General features: G+C 39.7%; 1 protein-coding gene across 3 annotated transcripts in view; it reads right to left on the bottom strand.

Annotated features, from left to right (window-relative positions):
- The window catches only part of TDRD9 (tudor domain containing 9), a 152424-nt gene that overhangs the window by 67032 nt on the left and 61135 nt on the right, over positions 1 to 24257 (bottom strand). For all 3 annotated transcript variants that reach the window (XM_084631267.1, XM_084631265.1, XM_084631266.1), the window contains exons 8-12: positions 13931 to 14034; positions 11986 to 12044; positions 2483 to 2537; positions 2199 to 2283; positions 514 to 571 (exon numbers count right to left, since the gene is read on the bottom strand). In XM_084631267.1, the coding sequence (XP_084487393.1) occupies positions 514 to 571; positions 2199 to 2283; positions 2483 to 2537; positions 11986 to 12044; positions 13931 to 14034 (361 nt within the window). The remainder of the gene's footprint in view (positions 1 to 513; positions 572 to 2198; positions 2284 to 2482; positions 2538 to 11985; positions 12045 to 13930; positions 14035 to 24257) is intronic.

The raw sequence follows: 24257 nt of genomic DNA, 5'->3' as shown, positions 1-24257 counted from the left end.
TTGAGACTTTCAGGTCAACACGAGCACCTATCAACAATCATAAATGTGTAACTTCACATAGCTTAAATGGTTCATGTCTAATGTTGCTATCCACCACATGTAAGCATTTTTCCACAGGACAAAGATTCCTCTAACAGGGTTACTTAAGTTACTATGCCTTAAAGACATACCAATTATTTTTAGCTCTGTCACAACAACATCCACAAGCAGCAAAACTATTTCAAGTGTCAGACACGTTTAACAACCACCATCACTACCTAACTCTCATACAGCAGAGTAGGTCAATCTTAATTTTTTCTCTCTTTTTCTTGTTACCTTTAGAGAAAGTCTGTAAGAGAATCCCTGCTGCTGGGAGAGTGGAAGGGGGTGGAATTCTCACGGTCAAAGTTATTATACAGTAAAGACAGTGATAAAGGCCTTTTTCGATTGGGGATGGGAGGCACCGAAGTAGGGAAATGCAAGTGAAGTACATATAGGATACACATATTCCTAATTACAATATAGGATACTCACCATATTTTACATCTGGAACTGTTACAGAGCTCTCAGCCATATTTGTAGACAGAATAATCTAGTTCAAGTCCAAAAAGAAAAAAAATATGCAAAGAAAAGTTCACTGATCTATATTAATATATGTATTTATAGAACTTTCCTTGGTGGGGAGGAAAAACTGTGAATGAAATAGAAATATGCTATTTGTGTTTTGTGCCCTCTGCCATTTTCCAAAGTGATTTTCCTCAGTATTGTGTCTAGACAACAAAAGGTGTCACAACACTTTGATTTTATTTTTCTAGTGCTTAAAAATAAAACAAAGAGTGCTATAGTAAAAAAATATTTGGAAATGGTTGTCGTAACTTCATAGTACATATATATTTTAAGTTTTTAACTGTAACACTTCAATAATCTAACAGCACTAGAAATCAAGACGCTAACAAACATAGGGCATGATCCAGCATGGAGAACTACCGACACCCAGGAGCAGGAATCCACATCTGCAATTCACTTTGCAGGAACAATATACAATAATTTGTTTAATTATAACTTCATCAAGTCTATTATAGCCCGTCCTTTTTTTTAAGCTGTGGACAGTGATAACAGCCACAGCTGTAAATTAACTGAAGAAAGCTTTTCCGACCTACCAGAAAAGTGATCAGTTTCGAACTTGAAAAAGCTGGATTGCCTTTATACAGTTGTAGGAGAAGAATAAAATTAAAGAATTAAAGTTGACTTACATTTGGCTAAGTAAGTGTTGTAAAGAAGGCCCCAATCAGCAAATAAAAGAAGACCATGAGAATTAGTATTACTTGTAGTGTGGTAAGGATGCATGGTTCTCAAAAAGAAAAGGAGTACTTGTGGCACCTTAGAGACTAACCAATTTATTTGAGCATGAGCTTTCGTGAGCTACAGCTCACTTCATCGGATGCATGCAAGTGAGCTGTAGCTCACGAAAGCTCATGCTCAAATAAATTGGTTAGTCTCTAAGTTGCCACAAGTACTCCTTTTCTTTTTGCGAATACAGACTAACACGGCTGTTACTCTGAAACCTGTCATGGTTTTCAAAGTAACTAATAAAACAAAGAGTTGCAGTAACAAGACAAAGAAAAATTGTCTTAAAAGAAACAATCCCCAACCTTCCCACTGTTCTGCTGATAAGCAAAGAGTGGGGGAGAAGATAAGAAAGGAAAGGCCTTGGGAAGAAAGGAGGCTGTAAATATTATCTGGATTAAGACCGGAAATAAGGGTGAATTGTCTCAAGTTGCTTTTTAGCTCAAGTCAATGATTGGCAACGACATTACTTGTTTGTTGAAGGATATAAAAAGTAAACTCTTAAAGCAGTTCATTGCTAATACCTGCTTGACCATTTTGGAGTGGACCAACTTGGGTCTAAGCACCCCTGGGTTTAGTCCATCTGTAAGTATCTCAATCAAATGCTTTTGTTACTGTTTGGTTGTAGTGAATTGCTTATTATTTAGGCTTTTTATGCATGTCTAGAGCATTCGTATAAATTCCATTTGGCCTTTGGAATTAAGAAAGGAATTTATGCTTAAATTAGTGTTTGGTGGTTTCCCATATGAATATTAATAATTTCAAATATTAGTAATAATTCCACCATCTTAGCGTGAGAAGGTAACGTTGCCTATGGCCAAAACTATCCACTTCTTTTATAAAAATTAAGCCATGTTTCAATACTTGCTTACCTTTCTGTAACCAGGAACTGGAGTCAAAAACACATTATTCTGTTCTTCTAAAGTCACACTTGAATGGAGCAGATATACTTGCAACCTAGAGGAAATGCATCACTGTAATACCTATACAGTAATTCACAATAGTCAGGGGCATAATTACCCCAGGGGTCCCTTTTGGGAATACAACTCACATAGCTGAAGGATTAATATTAAAATACTCAACAGGAATTTAATTAAATTAAAATAGAACTGTACATACGAAAATATTTTACTGTGTGTTACTCATTTTAACTTACCTTTTGTGAATCATGCTTGTGAGAAGCTCATGCATGTAATTCATTTCAGCCAAACCTAGGGGGGAAATAAACAGCTGAGTTAAAATAAACATTTTGATGCTAACTCAAAACCAAAGAAATTAATTATTTTATTCTCAAATGGATTCTCATTTCTGCTTAATTCCTAATTCTTCTTCTATTTCTTTATCCCTTTTCATATACAATTACAACAGAGAGGTTAAATAGAAAACAGGCAATGAAAAGTGAGTATAAAATTACATTCCAAATAAAATGACAAACACACACCTACACTTACTATATGTGGGACTGGCAGTACTACCCCATAATTAAAGTTGCCTGACACTACCCGTTATATTTTTTCCCCCATGAGAAAGCTATATTTAAAGAAAATTAAAGTTGTAAAGTCAATCATTGAAATTCTAGGACGTGCCAGAATTACATGTTGCCTATTGTACTGCCATCTTTAATTGGATGATCACATAATATTTTTCCACAGGACCTCTGACTTGTATACTGCATAGGAGAAACAGTGCTCACTGAATAGGTAGCTATTCGGTATTTCTTTTTATCCTCACCATTCAATGTTCGACTCCATTCCTTATTCATACCACATCATCCAAACCCTACACTGAATACTGATTAGTTTCCATATGGTCTTTTCTTTGACCCTCATAGCTATAGTGACTGAGTGCTTCACAGACTTAGAGATAAATTCATTGTCATAGCCCCTGTGACGTAGGGAGGTAGCCTCGTTTTACAGATAAGGAACTAAAGACGAGAGATAAAGTCCAAAACTGTCAAGTGCCCACTAATTTGGGGTACCCAAACAGATATGCCCAGGCTCTGATTTTTCAAAGTTCTTAGCACTTATACCACTTTATTCAAGCACAGCTCCCATTTGCTTCAGTTGAGACTCCTCAGCATTTCAGCAAATCAAGCCCTAGGTGTCTTAAGTCAGCAAGAATGGCATAGTATTCACCAGAGGTGGTTTTTACCACCTCACGAAAAACCAGTTAGTTCCAATTTAAGGCATTTTCTATTTTAAAAACTATTTTATTAATGCAAACCACATTACAGTGAATTTTAGTTACATATTCAAATTATGGTTATATAATGAAGTAGATTCAGAGAATAATTTAGGGTTGTACAAATAAAAAGTAAGACCGCAGTGGGCGTAACGTTAATATATGTAATTATAATACTGAACATTGGAATGTCTGTATACATTTTTAGTTTGGTATTTTCTCCAAGAAGTAATACATGTCTTGACTCATTTCAATTTTCAACATTATATAAACAAAAGTCAAGAACATCTGATTACATGAAAACAACAATAATGCAAAGTTGTGGGCTTGAAGCATTGATTAAGCAGTCAGAAGCATACAGAGTTGCCTACCACCAGTCCAGGTGCACTTAGCCATGCAGCGTTCTGGAGCAAATGACCAACTTTCATGTAGTGAATACACTGAGCCTATACCTTGGTTTTGAATGGATGTACCCAAAATTTGTTCTGTGCTTGCTGGACACTGATTCAATTATTTTTCCCAGTTTAAAACAGGTTCAGTATTTACCAGCATCCTCTCCTAAACTAGTTTTTCCTGGAAAATTGCCAACCCTGCAAGTTGGGTGCCCATACAATGAGGTATTAGAACAGGAACTCTATGGCAGAGGCAGCGATATAATCCAGTTATCCAGGGTGACATTCAACTGCCATAACCACACGACCCTCCTTTCTCTCTTACCTGCAATCTCATCTGAGGGGTAAAGGGCAGAGTGGCCCCAACCACCCCTCCCCAGTCCCTCACTAATTCAGAGTACAGATACAGAGAACTCCAAAAAAGTGGGGATACAGGCCGAGTTGTGGGACCCACATTGACGACATCTTGAAGAACCACAGTTCCTGTAAAGGTAAGTAACCGTTCTCTCTTCTCAGTGTGAATCCCACTCTAGCTGACCGACAAGCAGCACTGCATCTGGCAAGTGAAATTCAGGAGTTCTGACTGACCTAACTGAACATAGATTGTAATATTGCTCCCCCAAACCTGGCATCTGATCTTGCAGCTAGGTCAAGAGCACTGCATTTAACAACAGTCAGAGAGTTATTCCATGTGGCTGCCTTACAGTTTTCAGATATGGGTAGGTTTCTGCTATAGTTGAGTGAGCATTAACATTGGATTGGAGAGGTATGATCAGCCATTTGGTAGCAGATTGTTAAGCACTGCATAATCCGTTTTGATATCCTTTGAGAGATGACTTTCGAAGCACCAGAAATGGCCATGAAGAGCTGCAAAGGCAGTCTGAAAGGCTCTCCTCTTTCAATATAGTATGCTCAGTCCCTCAAAACATCCTGTGTGTGGAGCTTTCTCTCTCCTAAGAGGGTTTAGGGAAGAAGACAGATGAGTTAATAGACTGATTCAAATGGAATTCCATGACTACTTTAGGGATAAGCATCAGATGAAATCTGAACATGTTGTTATCTTTGAAGAATTTTATTATGGATTGTGTGGTATGTCGTTGAGTATGATAGGTGTGCCTGACATCCTTCACTTAGGACCGCTGTAGGAAACAGGATCCTCTGTCTTGGGTTGGGGCTGCAAAAAAGGGGTATGTAAGCCCACCCAGAAACTAGAACTATGTGCGCAGAAGGCTTTGCTGGGTATTGTTTGACCAGAAAAGCATATAAGACAGACACAGCAGAAACTGAAGCACCAGCAAGAGAAAGCAAAGCAGACAGAGCAGAAGGCTAGTAACGTGGCCCTGAGAGAAAGCTAAAAGAAAGCTTTTTGGGTATAGTGAGCTGACTGAAAAGATGGACTTGTAAAACCAAACAAAGGAACAGTCTCCTGTTTCGTTCCTCTTGTATTCAAGGAAACAAGATTTTGTACATTCTTTGTAAATAAACAAGATTGCACCAAAGGAATACTTAACTCCATCATCAATTTCATTTTGTAACTAGAATGACCCACAACACACTGAATTTGGATAACCACTTGGGACAAAAGAGGTAAAACTGAGAAGGGTTTGGAAGGGCGTCAGACATAAGTTTGAGTTTGCTGGCCCTTCCAGAAGATGTTACAGCAGGGTACACTGTATTTCAAAAGTGGATCAAAAGAAGATACCATAAGGTTCACAAGAATGATGTTGAGATCCCATGCATGAGGAGGATTCTCTGACCAGTATGTATATATATAACAATGCCTTCAGGAATCCTGATATTGTGGGATGCGAGGAGATTGAGCAGGACTGAACAGGTGGATAGCAGGCAGAGATCATGGCAAGATCATGGAGATCTTTATGGAACTGAACGAAAGCTCAGAGTGTCTCAAATGCAGGAAGTAGACATGCATCTTTGGTATAGGAGCCTGTACTGGGTCACAAGCATGTTGGCCTGCCCAGACTGAAAAGTGCTCTTTTTGACAAAGTCCTTTTTGGGAAGGCCTGTGTTTACATAAGGATTTCTTGGACCTGGCATGAGCACTCAACAAGCCAACATCCAAGTCTGTCAGATGCAGTGATTTCACGGCTGGGTGCAGTACCTAATTTTGTTTCTGCATTATTATATCCAGACAGTCTGGAAGTGGAACGAGACACTGAACAGCCATCTGGAGATGTGTATTAGCCAGAATTGTCTTGGCCAGTAAGGAGTTCTTAGGGTTAGTGTGGCTCTGTCCTGTCTCCTCTGGAAATCAGGAGAATTGGTAGCAAAGTCTACACAAGGCCTTGATTCCATGGTAGGATGAAAGTGTCCTGTAATGAACCTCTGGGCCACTTTGGTGGTGAACAAGTCTATTAAGAGAATTCCTCACAAATGAAATACTGGGTTGATAATAGACCTCCACAGTGATCACTTGTGACAGATCGTCGGCTCAAGTAGTCCACTAGATTGTTAGTGAACAGGAGCTAGCGAATAAACAGGAGCTAGTGATCAGACAGGAGTTTTGCGAGGGAGTTCTTCACGTGGAGGAGGAGGGACTACATGACCTTTGGGTGAGTTTGTTATGTGCCTGCTTCCCTGACGAGTCTCTGCTTCCCTGAAGTTTATAGTGTGGTCTCCTTGGTGGTCTGCATGCTGATCCTACCAGCCTGCTAGGCAAGACAGAGGACAAGTCCCAGCAAGACTCTAGCCTGCCATCCTTTAATCCCTAATTTCTTTAGACTCCCTTGACAAGGAGCTGGGGCTAACCCAGGGAGAACAGGGATTTTAAAAGCCAGCTCGAAAGCAACCAGAGGAGCAAGTGAACAGGGGAGTTTTGTGAGGGAGCACACATCCAGATACACCAAATAAACATTCGTTATACTTAGGCCAATATCCCCCAACCCCCAAAAACATACCCAAAGTACAAACAATACCTCTGCAAGAGTAAACATCATACAGGCGGGGGGGTCCAGCAGCTGGGGGATGGCTACCTAATTTATTGCACTGAATGCAGCATGTATGATTACCTGCCTTGTGGGCAGGTGGCATGTGTGCATATTCAGTGCAACCAGCTCATGGCCCTCAGGAATCGAGTATTGGCTCTTGAAACCAGAGTGGCTAAACTGAAGGGGCTAAGGAAGACAGAGATAAGCAGACAAGACTTTCTAGGACATAGCAGAGTGGTCCCTCCCCCAGTCTGACAACCTCTGTGCTGTTGAGGAGGATGAAAGTCTCGAGGAAGGAGAATATCAAGCTGGAGCAGAAGGAAAAAATCCCATAGTTGGGACCCTCCTTCCAGATGACATCAGAGTATCCTCTTGCACTCAGGATACCTCTCTGGGGGAGGGAACCTGTTATTAGGAAGAGACAGGTAATAGTAATGGAAGATTTGATTATTAGAAATACAGATAATTGGGTTTATGATGACCAGGAGAACCGCATGGTGAATTGTCTGCTGAGTGCAAAGGTTGAGGACCTCTTGAGACATCTAGAAAAACTTACGTACAGTGCTGGGGAGGAGCTGGTGGTCATGGTACATATAGGTACCAATATTGTAGGGAAAAGCAGGAGAGAGGTCCTGTAGGGCAAATTTAGACTTCTATGTAAGAAATTAAAGTCCAGGACCTCCATGGTAGCATTCTTTGAAATGCTTCCAGTTACACAGGCAGAACTGCGGGGTCTCAATGCATGGATGAGACATTGGTTTATTAGGAACAGGGGAATCTTTTGGAAAAAGAGGAGCCTATACAAGAAGACTGGACACCACCTAAACTAAAATGGAACCAGATGCCTGGAATATAAGACTAAAAAAGTCACAGAGGAGTTTTTAAACTAAGGGTTGGGGGAAAGATGACAGGTGAGGAGGAGCACATGGTTTGGACAGAGACATCCCTTAGGAAGGATTTATTAAAGGGGATAGAATCATAGGACTGGAAGGGACCTTGAGAGTCTTCTAGTCCAGTCCCCTGCGTGCAAAAAAGGACTAAATATTATCTAGACCATCTCCAACAGGTGATTGGAGATTTTTAAGAGCAGGTTAGACAATGACAGAGATTCCACAACCTCCCAAGGCAATTTATTCTAGTGATTAAATACCCTGACAGTTAGGAAGGTTTTCCTAATGTCCACCCTAACCCTTCCTTGCTGCAATTTAAGCCCATTGCTTCTTGTCCTATCCTCAGAGGTTAACGAGAACAATTTTTCTCCCTCCTCCTTGTAACAACCTTTTATGTACTTGAAAACGTATGTCCCCCCCTCAGTCTTCTCTTCTCCAGATTAAAACCCAATTATTTCAATCTTTTAATCTCACAGAACTGGGTGACTGGGCAACAAAATGGCAGATGAAATTCAGTGTTGATAAATGCAAAATAATGCACATTGGAAAACTTAATCCCAACTATAAATACAAAATGATGGGATCTAAATGAGCTGTTACCACTAAAGAAGCAGGTCTTGGAGTCATCATGGCTAGCTCTCTGAAAACATCTGCTCAGTGTGCAGCGGCAGTCATAAAGCTAACAGAATGTAGGAACCATTAGGGAAGGGATAAATAATAAGACAGAAAATATCATAATGCCTATATATAAATCCATGGTACACCCACACCTTAAAAACTCTGTACAGTTCTGGTTGCCCCATCTCAGAAAAGATATATTGGAACTGAAAAAGGTACAAAGGCAACAAAAATGATTAGGGGTATGGAACAGCTTCCATATGAGGAGAGATTAAAAAGAGACTGTTCCAGAGGACATGCTTCCATGCTGATGACATTCATCAAGAAAATAACGTGTTAATTAAATTTGTGACTGAACTCCTTGGGGTAGAATTGTATATATTCTGCTCTGTAGTTTTACAAACATTCTGCCATATATTTCACGTTATGGTAGTATCAGATGACTGCAGATTTGACAAAACACAAAGAAGGTACCAGTGTAAGATTTCTAAAGATGTAGCTACAACATTCAACGCAAGGTTTAAGAATCTGAAGTGCCTTCCAAAATCTGAGAGGGACGAGGTCTGGAGCATGCTTTCAGAAGTGTTAAAAGAGCAACACTCCGATATGGAAACTACAGAACCCAAACTACCAAGAAGGAAAATCAACTTTGTTGGTGGCATCTGACTCAGATTATGAAAATGAACATGCATCACTCCACACTGCTCTGAAACATTATCGATCAGAACCCGTCATCAGCATGGAAGCATGTCCTCTGGAATGGTGACTGAAGCATGAAGGGGCATACAAATGTTTAGCAAGGTCAGCTCCCAGACTGCTGCGCTGGGCATCACAAAATGGGGAAGAGATGGCCAGCCCTCTGTGGAGATAGAGGTGGTTAGGGACTATTTAGAAAAGCTGGATGTGCACAAGTCCATGGGGCCAGACGAGTTGCATCAGAGAGTGCTGAAGGAATTGGCGGCTGTGATTGCAGAGCCATTGGCCATTATCTTTGAAAACTCGTGGCGAACCGGGGAAGTCCCGGATGACTGGAAAAAGGCTAATGTAGTGCCAATCTTTAAAAAAGGGATGAAGGAGGATCCTGGGAACTACAGGCCAGTCAGCCTCACTTCAGTCCCTGGAAAAATCATGGAGCAGGTCCTCAAAGAATCAATCCTGAAGCACTTGCATGAGAGGAAGGTGATCAGGAACAGCCAGCATGGATTCACCAAGGGAAGGTCATGCCTGACTAATCTAATCGCCTTTTATGATGAGATTACTGGTTCTGTGGATGAAGGGAAAGCAGTGGATGTATTGTTTCTAGACTTTAGCAAAGCTTTTGACACGGTCTCCCACAGTATTCTTGTCAGCAAGTTAAGGAAGTATGGGCTGGATGAATGCACTACAAGGTGGGTAGAAAACTGGCTACATTGTCGGGCTCAACGGGTAGTGATCAATGGCTCCATATCTAGTTGGCAGGCGGTATCAAGTGGAGTGCCCCAAGGGTCGGTCCTGGGGCCGGTTTTGTTCAATATCTTCATAAATGATCTGGAGGATGGTGTGGATTGCACTCTCAGCAAATTTGCGGATGATACTAAACTGGGAGGAGTGGTAGATACGCTGGAGGGGAGGGATAGGATACAGAAAGACCTAGACAAATTGGAGGATTGGGCCAAAAGAAATCTGATGAGGTTCAATAAGGATAAGTGCAGGGTCCTGCACTTAGGACGGAAGAACCCAATGCACAGCTACAGACTAGGGACCGAATGGCTAGGCAGCAGTTCTGCGGAAAAGGACCTAGGGGTGACAGTGGACGAGAAGCTGGATATGAGTCAGCAGTGTGCCCTTGTTGCCAAGAAGGCCAATGGCATTTTGGGATGTATAAGTAGGGGCATAGCGAGCAGATCGAGGGACGTGATCGTTCCCCTCTATTTGACATTGGTGAGGCCTCATCTGGAGTACTGTGTCCAGTTTTGGGCCCCACACTTCAAGAAGGATGTGGATAAATTGGAGAGAGTCCAGCGAAGGGCAACAAAAATGATTAGGGGACTGGAACACATGAGTTATGCGGAGAGGCTGAGGGAGCTGGGATTGTTTAGCCTGCAGAAGAGAAGAATGAGGGGGGATTTGATAGCTGCTTTCAACTACCTGAAAGGGGGTTCCAAAGAGGATGGCTCTAGACTGTTCTCAATGGTAGCAGATGACAGAACGAGGAGTAATGGTCTCAAGTTGCAGTGGGGAAGGTTTAGATTGGATATTAGGAAAAACTTTTTCACTAAGAGGGTGGTGAAACACTGGAATGCGTTACCTAGGGAGGTGGTAGAATCTCCTTCCTTAGAGGTTTTTAAGGTCAGGCTTGACAAAGCCCTGGCTGGGATGATTTAACTGGGAATTGGTCCTGCTTTGAGCAGGGGGTTGGACTAGATGACCTTCTGGGGTCCCTTCCAACCCTGATATTCTATGATTCTATATCTGGCACGTAAATGCCTTGCAACACAGGCTACAACAGTGCCATGCAAATGCCTGGTCTCACTTTCAGGTGACATTGTAAATAAGAAGCAGGCAACATTATCTCCTGCAAATGTAAACAAACGTGTTTGTCTTACGGATTGGCTGAACAAGAAGTAGGACTGAGTGGACTTGTAGGCTCTAAAGTTTTACACAAGTTTTATTTTTGAGTGCAGTTATGTAAAAAAATTTTTTCACATTTGCAAGTTGCACTTTCTTGATAAATAAATTGCACGACAGTACTTGTATGAGGTGAACTGAAAAATATTTATTTTTTAGAGTGAAAATATTAGTAAAAAATAATATTAAGTGAGCACGGTACACTTTGTATTCTGTGTCATAACTGAAATAAATATATTTGAAAATGTAGAAAACATCCAAAAATATTTAAATGAATGGTATTCTATTATTGTTTTACAGTGTGATTAATCGCAGTTTTAATCGCAATTATTTTTTTCATCTAGTGATTAATCGCAATTAATGTTTTTTAATTGTTTGACAGCCCTACACGAATTACTTGACACGTGGCTTTTGTTTGGTAGTAGTTACACAACTAGATTTGTACTTTTGGAAAGGTTAATTAGCAAGTTTAAGTTTTTTCAACTTAAATTGGTTCTTCAAAAAAACAATACAGCCTCTTGTTCATACATGAAATGCTGTGTGGTCCCTTACACATTTTTTATTGAATGCTTAAAATGAGCTAAGCAACACACAGAAAAAAAAAAAAAGTTTAACTCCTACTTCAAGGATCTAGATGAAGGCTGGATATGAGGCACTACTGACCATACTGTCATATGAAGGAGCTGTGTAATTATATAGAATGGAGAAACTGAATGCAGAATTTCAAATATGGTATGATTCAACATTTAACCCAGTAGCTGAAAATTTGTGAGGGGGAGGGAGTTGGTAACTTTATTTGAAAATGCTAAGGTTAGAATACAGTATTTTACAATGAAGGTCACTTTTTATTTGCTGCCATATTCATATAGGGTTGGGGGGGTAAAATGGAAGACTGATATATGCTCTGATGCTTACGTTATCAATTAGAAGAGGAGCGATGTCAGAGAAAAAAAGCTGTCATTTCAATACCCGCTAACAAGCTTCATCCCCTCAGCGAAACCACAGCGAAAAAATGTCAGTACCCACCTGGCAGAAACACCAACACACTGCCACGCTCTGACACAAGGCCCAAATTTTTGTTCTCCCTAATATTAAAAATATATTTTAATTAATTTCACACTTTACTAACCTCACCCTATTATATTTATCCTGTAAGAGTAACAAAAGTGCACTTTTCCTATAAGCTGTGCTATTTAAGTTCATTGAAGAGACACGATACAAAACATTACCTAAAGCTATATTTTCCATAAAACATGTCCATAAATACTGAAAGCAAATCTGCTCCGTGGCCTTTAGAACTATGTCACATGTAAAAGTACTCCCGTTTCCCTTACAAAATTGTGTTATATAAAAAACTCTCTCTGAGTATCACTACTTGAGAATTAATACAGTATTAACTTCATTTTGTTAAAATTTGTGAAGCATAAACTCTATCCTTACTTTAAAAATATGCTATGTTAGATAGCTCTAACAAAATCTTTTCCTATTGTAAGTGGCATGTAATGGGAAGGAAAATTGCAAAGCTCTTTATGATGAGCTATAACTGAATAAGTTAGTTTTACAATAGCAAACAAACAGATTCCTTTCATAAGCACTAATAAGCTAAGCCATGACATGAACGGCTAGAGACATCACTCTGCATAAGCCTGTGTGTGACAGAGACCAGAGGCCACAAATCAGTTTAATGTAATACAAAAAAATCTTACACTTGGTAGCAGTAACTTCATACTATTATAAAATATTTTGTAAATGTAGCATGAAAAATCACTATTCCCTTACTGTACATATAACAAATATTTTAATGATATCAATACCAGAAATGTTCATTTTCACTGGAATGTACTAATGTCTCTTCCTATTATGAGCAGTGCCCCTTTCTGAAATTAAAAACTACAATAATATACTAATATTGGTAATGAGAACGTTTTATATAGTACTTTTGCCTAGTATTCTAAAATATTCCAACAAAGCAGCACTATAGGAAGTATTCAGTTCTTCAGGAAAAAAAAAGGAGAAAGATCAAAAATTCCTCATAATGAAAGTGATAAATGAGCACATACTTATCACATTAATATCCCCATCAAAATTTACATTTTATAGTGCAATCTGAAAGTTTAAGTTTCATGAGTTTTTTCCAAAACGTCAAAAGCTCACAAAACATTAAAAAAAGCTTTCAGTCTAAAAAGTGAAGTTATTTCTTCAATATATATTTATAAATTAGTGTAAAAAAAATCAGAACAAAGCATGACAGAAAAGTGTAGCTTTAAGTTGCTATTCAGCACTAGACTGAGTTCTAGATTTTTTTTTACCACATTCTTGCAGATACTGAATACCAATTTACAAAATGCTATAGAGCAAGACAAATGAAATCGCCTTAATCTGTTCTACATTCTAACCTAATATGTACATAAGCATGAAAGTCTAAAAAATACAAACAAGGAAAGACATCAGCCTTCATTGGTTCTTATGTATTACACTTTCCTTCATTCCTTTGTTAATAAAACAAATCAGAGTTCTGCTTCTTTGTTTCATATAAAGCAGGGCTTTGGAGCTGTGCTCCAGCTCCAGGCAAAAACCTGCAGCTCCACTGCTCTGGAGCTGCTCCACGCTCCAGCTCCGGGCTCCGCTCCAAAGCCCTGATATAAATAACATTCAATTCCAGCCTGCAGCAAAAAGTCTATAAAGTTTTTAACTGACACAGCTTTAATGGTCACTTACACATTGTGCCCTGGAGAGTATTTTTAAAAATTCAAGAAATTCAATAAAAGCTAGAAGGAGTCTAAATACAATTAATCTGAGCAGAAATCAAGCCAATAAATCACCATTCAAGACAAAAGGAAGAAAAGTGCAAAAAAATTAAAGCCATGTCAGAATTCTAATAGAGGTACTGCAAAGAATCATATTCCCTAATTCGAGTTTCATTTCAACTGAGTCACAAGTTCTTCACAAACAGACCCGGAGTATATCTTACCCACTTTCCTTCATTTCCAACTCATCAAACAATTGAATCAGAGAGATTGCAACTTCATACATTTCTTTAGCGATCACAGGTTCATCAAAGATTTGAGGAGAAAGCTAGAGGGAGAGGAAAAAAAACTTGATGTTAACATATTGACATTTAACACTAACGCTTTCAAGCCTAAATATTGTGAGTAGATTGCCAATAATTTTCACAGTCCAAAATTAAACTAGCACCTGACTTGAATTCTTTCAAGTTTTCTTGAATTTATTAAAACCATTCCAATAGAGAAGACACTAACGTCAATCTGAAGCTTTACAAGGAAATTAGTCTACTCAGAGGGATGAACTTTTGGCCCCCACAACTCATCTTATTTAATACATTATTTCTGGGGTACATCTATTTTTAAAAAAATACCAAGATGTTCCCTGTAACAGTTATCTACATAGGATAAGGACGATCAACTCCCAGCTTCCAGCAAAGTCTGCAGGTCATGACAGATAAGACTGAAGGATCCAAAAGGATGATGAAATGCATTGATTCACCCTCATACGAGGAGAGGAAGAATCCCTCTCAGAATTCCCATAGGAAGTGCAGTTCCACATGAGCAATACAAGACTGTGTTATGTTGTGCTGGCACCATCTAGCACTTAAAGCTATATTTCTTTTTACAGGAGTATTAGTGATCAGGACTTTTTTTTAATCTCCCCCCCTTTTTGCTGCAGTCTGCTGCAAAGGTCAGACTATAAATTAGTTATCTCAAAACAATCTAAGACTGTTGATTTTTTACAAGTTAATTGCAGAGGCCTCGGAAAGACCTGTTCAAGTGGTAATTAAGAATCAGCAGGTAAGTAGACTCAGATTTGTGTTAGCTACTCAAGAGATCATCACCTCAAACCAAACCTATGTTGGCTCCACCTCCATAAGGTCACTGAGTGCTTTCCTTGCTCTTCCATGTCTGCTCATTTCATCACGGATACTCCTACATGTGGCATGCCTCCTAAAACCTGAATGCCAAGCCACACTCCCTCCTCTCCTTATTTAAATCCACTTTTAACCTTGCTTCTGTACTACCATCTACAACAATCGTTTACAACCTGTGGTCCACAGAGGGTCCTCAGACTATGTTTAAGATTTCCAAAGGGGTCTGCACCTCCATTTGAAATTTTTTTGATGTCCGCAAATGAAAAAAAGATTGAAAACCACTGATCTGCAAGAACTAGGATAATTTAAAAAGATACCAAAAAGCTGAAGTTCCATCTCATATCTGTAAAAATATATATGCCAGAACTGAGTCTCCATATGATCCTATTACTATAATCAGTTTCCTTCTTTATCTCTCTGTCCCTTATCCACCCAATACTTCTCATCTTTTAAAAAGGATCAAAGGAAGCTGTTTTTTTTAAAATATGTATCCTAAGCAGCTATCATGTTTTGGTGTTGTGAAATAAGTAGGGCTGTCAAGCGATTAAAAAAATTCATGACAATTAATCACTGTTAAACAATAATAAATTACCATTTATTTAAATATTTTTGGATGTTTTCTACATTTTCAAATCTGTTGATCTCAGTTACAACACAGAGTACAAAATGTACTTTAGATTTATTTTTTATTACAAATATTTGCACTGTAAACAAACAAAAAAAATAGTATTTTTCAATTCCCCCATTACAAGTACTGTAGTACAATCTCTATCATGAAAGTTGAACCTACAAATGTAGAATTATGTAAAAAAAATTGCATTCAAAAATAAAACAATGTAAAACTTTAGAGCCTACAAGTCCACTCAGTCCTACTTCATGTTCAGCCAATCGCTCAGACAAACAAGTCTGTTTACATTTGTAGGAGATAATGCTGCCTGTTTCTTGTTTACATCACCTGAAAGTGAGAACAGGCATTCGCACGGTACCTGCATTGGAAGATATTTATGTGCCAGATTTGCTGAAGATTCACATGTCCCTTCATGCTTCAACCACCATCCCAGAGGACATGAGTCCATGATGATGATGGCTTCTGCTCGATAACAATCCAAAGCAGTGTGGACCAATGCATGTTCATTTTCATCATCGTGAGTCAGATGCCACCAGCAAAAGATTGATTTTCTTTTTTGGTGGTTGAGGTTCTGTAGTTTCTGCATCCAAGTGTTGCTCTTTTAAGACATCTGAAAGCATGCTCCACACTTCGTCCCTCTCAGATTTTGGAAGGCACATCAGATTCTTAACCTTGAGTCAAGTGCTGTCGCTATCTTTAGATATCTCACGTTGGTACCTTCTTTGCATTTTGTCAAATCTGCAGTGAAAGTGTTCTTAAAATGAACAACATGTGCTGCGTCATCATCCGAGACTGCTATAACATGAAATATATGGCAGAATGTTCACCCAGAGAGTTCAGTCACAAATTTAATTAATGCGTTATTTTTTTAATGAGTATCATCAGCATGGAAGCATGTCCTCTGGAATGGTGGCCGAAGCATGAAGGGGCATACGAATGTTTAGCATACCTGGCACATAAATACCTTGCAATGCCAGTTACAAAAGTGCCAAGTGAACGTCTGTTCTCACTTTCTGGTGACATTGTAAATAAGAAGCGGGCAGCATTATCTCCCGTAAATGTAAACGAACTTGTTTGTCTTAGCAGTTTTGGCTGAACAAGAAGTAGGACTGGGTGGACTTGTAGGCTCTAAACTTTTACATTATTTTGTTTTTGAGTGCAGGTATGTAACAAAAAAAAAATCTACATTTGTAAGTTGCACTTTCACGACAAAGATTGCACTACAGTACTTGTATGAGGTGAATTGAAAAATAATATTTCTTTTGTTTATCATTTTTACAGTGAACTACCCCTAAATTCTGTACTCTCAGCTTTTTCACTGGCCACATGCAATCATACATCCTAGCCTAGTAGTGCAATTTGCCCCAGGACTCTGCTTTCAAAGCACATTCACTCAATCTTGAGCCTCCACAACCATCTCTGTCTGGCTCACTCATGGCTTTTCTGATTGAAATGCTTCATTAGACATTTGTCCAACTTTTCACATTGTCAAAGTCACTTAACACATCCCTGAAAAAAATGGGAGGTTTGAGTGTCTCTTTTGCACAGTCTCTTCCTTCTTATGAACTTTGTGTGCCCTGAAACTTATGCTCCAAGGCACACTGTATTCTCTCTCCAGTTACCAGACCCATCCAGTTTTGTTTATTTGGTCAGCAAATGTTCCTCACTATTCAACTTCCTTTACCAGCTGCTTAACACTCTCAAGCAGTGCTTTGTCATTATGAACATGTGCAGCCTATGTAGGCACACCCATAGTGACAAAGCACTGCTAAGAGTGTTAAGCAGCTGTCAAAGGAAGTTGAATAGTGAAGAGGAATATTTCCTGAGCATATAAACAAAACTGACTAGGTCTGGTCAGTGGAGAGAGAGAACAGTGTGCTTTGGCACATGAGCTTGTAGGCATTCCCAAGCCAGTTTTGATCTAGCTTAACAGTTCTTAACAGTTCAGGACCCCAATGTGAGTCGTGACCCCACTTTAATGGGGTCATCAAGGCTGGCGGTAAACTTGCTAGGGCCCAGGGATGAAGTCGAAGCCCAAGCCCCCCAGGGCTAAAGCTGGGGCTTGGGGTTCAGTCCCCTCACCTTGGGCTGAAGTCAGGGTTCAGGCTCAGGCTTCAGTCCCCCATGCCAGGGTTGTGTAGTAATTTTTGTTGTCAAAAGGGGGTCACAGTGCAATGAAGTTTGAGAACTACTGATCAACTACATCACAGCTAACTCAAGTAAGTAACAACAGTGTAGCAATGGCAGCAGCTAGCCATTCAAGTATGTATCCAGGGTCCTGAGTAGGGTTATATTCAGGAGGCTGGTTCATGCGCTTCTGTCCCTGCTGCCATGGATAACTGCTATTGTCACTCAAGTTAGCAGTGATCTAGCCAGATAAAATGTAGGTCAGGTATCCCTACAGGAGCTGCAACTGCATCTCCTGACTGCAAACCACACATATCCTGAATTACAGCCTCATCTATGCTTGAACTTCTCTGCTTGTTGTTACCACCAGTTCAGCTATTCCAATAGTAGTATCAGTGGGAATGCTAGAGAAGACAAGGAACTGGCATTTTAAGCATTGCATCCTCTAAACCTGGATTACGTGACACTGATTAAAATGCAGTATCCATCATGAAACCCTGTCTGCATAAGCACACCCACTGTGGATGCCACTGGGAGAGAAAGACCAGTTACAGCAATGGTGGGATAAGTTAGAGAAAAAGCTAATGTTAAGTGAAGCCAAAATACAGTAACAAGGCACTGCTGGAGAGTCTTAAGAAACTGGCAGTGGAAGTTGAGAGACGGAGGAATATTTGGTGAGCATATAAACAAAACTTGGATAGTCTGAGTGTAGAGAATAGAGTAAGAATATATTTATCACTTGTCCACATTCTACTTCACTTCTACTGCCATAAAACTAGGATTATTAAAAAAAAATTCAGACTGAACAATTACATCAGGACACAAGCAAATGCCGTATGAACTTTCTATTATTCAACAAGTTCACTTGATGTGAATGCTGTAACTAGGACTTGAATAATTTAACTTTTCCATTGATGTTTAATTAGCTTCTTGAAATGTAGGGGGTATAGTGATTTTTTTTTAAATCAATTTAATTTCAAGGGCTTTGGTGTGAAGTTGTACCTTTCTTAGTGTACTTTATGTTCAGTGAGGACTTGCTCTCCCCTGGCTGCTTGAGTCTAAGATAATGCCTTTTGAATTATCTCTGATTGAACATCTTTCAAATTTCTCTTTTCACTTTGTTAGAGCTACTGTAGCTCCCTTTGCTATTCCTCAACATGACAAGACTGCCGCACAGCCCATAAAAAGGTAACAATGTGACAAAGAATAAAATCCATAAGTACTAACATAGCTTTTTGAAGTAACCCATCAAAAAACAGACCTGATTTTGATATATACATTTCACTTGTATCTGGATTCCAGAAATTCAATCCAACACACACAAGAGTCAACCCCATAAAAAGAAGTAAGAAGGGTCTTCATTATTTTACTTTTGCCAAATACAGTTTCTCACACAAACCTTCAAGTGACAAAACTTCCATTGCAAATAATGTACACAACATTTTTCAAAGGAAACATGCTAATTCTTAAAAGTTACTCATTAGAAACAAGGAAGAACAAAGGCGGGTGGCAGTGCAGGCTTTGTAGTGTCCAGCTGCTTACAAAATGCACTGCAACACTCCCGCTAACATCTCAAAACAGTAAAAAACAAACAAACGAAAAATCTTAACAGTACAAGATTGAAAGAAGCCACTATGTGCCACTGATGTGGCATGAAGACTACATGTCTACACTTCAAGTAAGGGGTGAGATTTCCAGCTCTTGTAGACATAGCATGCTAAAGGTGGTAGTAAAGCTGGAGCAGCACAGGGAGGAGAGAGCATCTGCACAGGCTAGTTTAATCAAGTATGTGTCCATGGGGTCCAGGTGGGTTTGTATTCAGGCCAGCTAGCCCATGCCACCACTTACCACTGCCTGCGTTATCATGGCTACACTAGTTCAACAAGAGCTAGAGTAAGCATGACTACATGAGCCAGGAATCACAACCCTAGTTCCAAATGTAGAAGTAGCCTTAGATCATGAGGAGGGATCTGGGAAACACAGAAGTGAACTGATAGGGAACGCTTGCCCTGTTTAAAAAGGAACTGCCTGGAACATTTAGAGGATAGTGTTTATGCTCTGCATGGGCCCTGGCTTATTTATTGCCCACTGCCATCTAAGGTAAAAAAATCTTTGCGAGGAGTTCCACTGGCCTAGTACCAATGACCTAACACCCAGGAACAAAAGTCCTCGCAGAGTCAATCTTTGGACTGTGACGTTCCCCTCTGGTGTTATCCGGACCGGTGATCTGCTAGGTCACTCCCATCCTGGACTCTGGGAGCCAGCCTTACCCTGCTCTGCTGTGAGAACCCCCACCCCGGGCTGTTCACACACAGCCTCTGGCTTGTAAGCTGCTCCTTAGATAGTGCAACCAAATGACACTAGCCAATATTTCCTGTCCCAGACACAACCCTAGGAACCTCCGTCTTGCAGTATCCAGTTATGCCCGTTGGACACTGCAAGCTTATATGAATTAATCAGTTTAACAAAGAAATTGATATGCACCAGGCTTGTTATCCCAAGGGGAGTCTCCGACATGCTTCAAATCAAACACACTGCTAAGGTACAATAAACAAACAGATTTATGAACTACAAAGATAGATTTTAAGTGATTATAAGTCAAAGCACGATAAGTTGGATATAGTCAAATGAAATAAAAGCAAAACGCATTCTAAGCTGATCTTAACACTTTCAGTACCCTTACAAAACTTAGATGTTTCTCACCACAGGCTGGCTGGTTGCCCTTCAGCCAGGCTCTCCCCTTTGATCAGCACTTCAGTCACTGCGTGGTGACCTCTGTAAATGGAGGTGGAAGAGAAGAAGAGCATGGCAAGTGTCCCTCCCTTTTATCATGTTCTTTCTTCCCTCTTGGCTTTGCCTCCCCCCTTCAGAGTCAGGTGAGCATTACCTCATCACAGTCCCAAACTGACCAAAGGAAGGGGGGTGACTCATTCGAGAGTCCAACAGATCCTTCGTTGTTGCCTAAGCGAGTGTCCTTTGTTCCTGCGAGGCTTGGCTGGGTTTGTTCCATACATGCCCTGATGAGGTGTGAACTGCCCCTCTGCTCTTGAAAAGTTTTTGCCTGGGCTTGCTTTAAGCCATGAGGACACATTTTCAGCCTCATAACTGTAGACATGAAATTACAGCCTATAACTTTACCATAACAACAATGCTCAGTACATCATGAGCCTTCCAAAGATACCCAACATGACAAACTTTGCATTAGATACCACACAATCATATTATAAGGATGAATATGGGGGTGTCGGGTGTTCCCATGAGGTACAGAATGTCGCAGTAGTGTTTATGCTCTGCACAGGCACTGGCTTATTTATTGCCCACTGCCATCTAAGGTAAAAAAATCTTTGCGAGCAGAAGGAGTTCCACTGGCCTAGTACCAATGACCTAATACCCAGGAACAAAAGTCCTTGCAGAGTCAAACTTTGGAGAGACTGTTACTATACATAAGAATGGAACTGTAATTCAGCATCTTGAATATATTAATATTCCAAATGTTCCAGGAGGGCTGTAAATTAACCTTTAGAAGTTTGTGCTTACATCAATTCCTTTCTTCTTTTTCCCCATCACACCCTGCAGTTTATCAATCTCCTGAAGCTGATATGCAAGCACATATGATCAATAAAATAACAGTCCAGTTAAATACACAGTAAACAGCTAACAAATTTATAAAATACTTGAACATGCCAACAGAATGGAAAAATACTTCCCTCAGGAAATTAAACTAAATCATGACTTATGCTTTCCTACAGTCATGAATGACCAGCATCACCTCTGTATGACCTCTCACAACTGGGAAACACAAGCACATATTATGAAGAAGTGACTTCCCTTTCTCCTCCAGAAGAAAAGTGATAGAAGAAGATGATGTATACATCAGATCCAAGAGCATACACCTATCCAAAGCGTAAGAGCTATTATAAGCAGGGACAGGATAGAGGTACTCAAAATACTGAACAATATAAAGATGGTCAACTGGGCCCGCTTATTCACCCTCCCAGGATACAAGAACAAGGGAACATTTAATGAATTTGAAAAGATGTTTACACAGAATTTGATTAAAGGAAATAAGTATATGTATATATCATTTTTTAAAACACACACACACACACACAAAACAATCATTCAAACAATGAGCTTAACTGGATTCAAAAAAGGATTAGACATTTATCCAGATAATAGGAACAGCCACTGTTACATTAGAGGTTGGGTTTTTTTTTTTAAAACAAAGAAATATAAAGCCTCATATTTCAGGGCATACGCAAACAAGTAACAGATGGGGGTTTTAGGAAACCAATGTGGACTGATTTAAATCAAGGATGTGATTTAAGTCATCCTCTTTTTTTAAATTATTGATTTTAAATCAAGTTGAGGCTTTGTAAAATTAATTTGAAGATTTATGTTACTGCAATTTCAGATTAAAACTTATAATGAATTAAATTATAAGTGCTGTGCTGATAAATGAAGTTACTCATAGGACTAACGTGAAGTGTAGCATCAGGAGCTAAAGTTGTATTTATTAAAATCATAAATTGTGTAACTTCAAAAGAGAATTGCTTTAATGTTATTTAGGCTTTCAATCCATTAAGAAAATTACTGCACATTTTATACACTCAGACCAAAATTTGCAAAAACAGGAGCCTAAGGCTCCTAACTCCAAATTTAGGCACCTATGGATGGGATTTTCAAGAGCAACTGGCAACTTCTCTTTAGTATCTGGTACTTGTCACTGTCAGAAGTACAATAACGTAATAGATGGACTTCTGTTGTGGTATGGCAATACTAATGTTACAGTACATCATGTTGATGTCTCAAAACATACACTTCCATTTTTATTTGTCTATCAAAGCTTCCAGTTCTCTTCTCTCCATAAGCCTTTCCTTTGCCCACCCTCTTAATAAACATTGCCACCTATAACCTAAAGGTAATTTCCAAGCCTGTATTTCTCAAAAAGCTGTGCAATGAGGCCAGTTAACTACAACTTCACAATTTCTTTCCTATTTTAATCTTGCTCGTATAAAAACCAAGAGGTTTTGTGTGTGCTTTTGAGTAGCCCTAAGGTACAAATACAACTGCCTGTACCATTATGTTTGTTCCTCCCTACTAAGCAAAGAATGGCTGTAGCCAAGAGGAAAAAAGAGCAGAACAATAAGAAATAAACAAAGTCGGGAGAATTAAAGATGAAAGGCCATGTGCGATATGGGGAGTAATCAAAATGCTTTAAAAAAATTATCCATCTTAAGTAGCTGCCCCCTGTTCACAATCTTTGGATTGAAATGTGTAGTAACTGACCTATAAATTGCCACAATTTTGATAAATGCAACTTGATAGACAGACTTCTCTGTGAACTTCCCAGTTATCTTTTTGTTGCCACCTATCATCAAGAATCTTTCAAAGACATCAGAAATTACATAATCTCTTCCATGCTGTCCATCTGAGCCAACATGTCACTGCTAAATATATGAATGCTGACAGGACATTGTTATAATACATTTCTTGCAGGCTTTTTCTGATGCATTAGAACTTTGATGGCTGCAGGAATCTATTAGTTTCTTTGGTAGTCACTATGCTCAGGAGAAAAACATCTGACTAATTTAGTCAATTAAATCTTTCTTTTAACCCTCTTACAAACTGTCTGGTCCTTTCTTTTTTCTATAGGCTTTATCCTTTGATATGGTAGAAACTGTAACGAAACAGATATATTATAGTTTTATTAATTCGTCAATTTTCTGCAGTGTGTGTCACTCGATGGGCATTATATGAATAGCTTCAGTTAATCAAGTTTGGTTGACAGTTTCCACATCCTAGTTATTTTTAGAATGGCTATGCCTTTAGTAAGGTCCAACCCAGGGGTGGCCAAACTATGGCTCGCGAGCCGCATGTGGCTCTTGTACAGTTAAAGTGCAGCTCGCAGAGCTCTCCACGTACCCCCTCCATTCTCTACCTACCAGACTTGGGGGTGGGGGGAGGGGCTTGGGACCTCTGCCTTGCAGCAGGGTCGGGGGTAGGGGCTTCTGTAGGAGTGGGGCTTCAGCCCTGAGCCCTGGCAGGTGCCTCCCCCAGGGCAGAAACCCCAAACTCCAGCATGCAAACCCCAGCTCTTGAACTTCTGAAGACTGCCATATGTGGCTCAGAGGGTCAGTAAGTTTGGCCACCCCAGTCTAGGCCATCACTGTACTGAGGTCCAGAAACAGGTTTTCCATTTTATCCCAAATAGCTTGTTAACTTATGTTTTCTATTCTCATCTCACACCATGCCACTATAAATTAATGCAATCACGTTAAACAGGACACTCAAGTATAAGTTTCCTTACAAATGTTTCAACAAAGCCTTGTATCACAATGCAGCACTCAGAATAATCTCAATGTGTGTCCAATATCATCGCTTTTCTGTCACTCAAAGATTCACAGGCAGACCTGGTACAGCCCAGAAGGCTTCACTAGGATTGTTATTGATCATGTCCTTGTTAACAAATCACTGGCAGTCAATAGTCATGGATGTCTGAGTTTGCAGAGGTGCTGAACTTGACACCAAACATCAGCTTCTGCTGACAAAAGTGCGCCTTCCACTTCTATGACAGCCAGCTAATTAGTCCAATTCAATCAAAAGCTCTTATTAGAGCTGAGCTCTCAGACAGCTTTCCATTCGAACGGCTTAAAACTG

Source organism: Lepidochelys olivacea (assembly GCF_965140295.1).
Source record: "Lepidochelys olivacea isolate rLepOli2 genome assembly, chromosome: 6".
Taxonomy (NCBI): Eukaryota; Metazoa; Chordata; order Testudines; family Cheloniidae; genus Lepidochelys; species Lepidochelys olivacea.
This window is presented reverse-complemented; position numbering and strand designations above follow the sequence as displayed.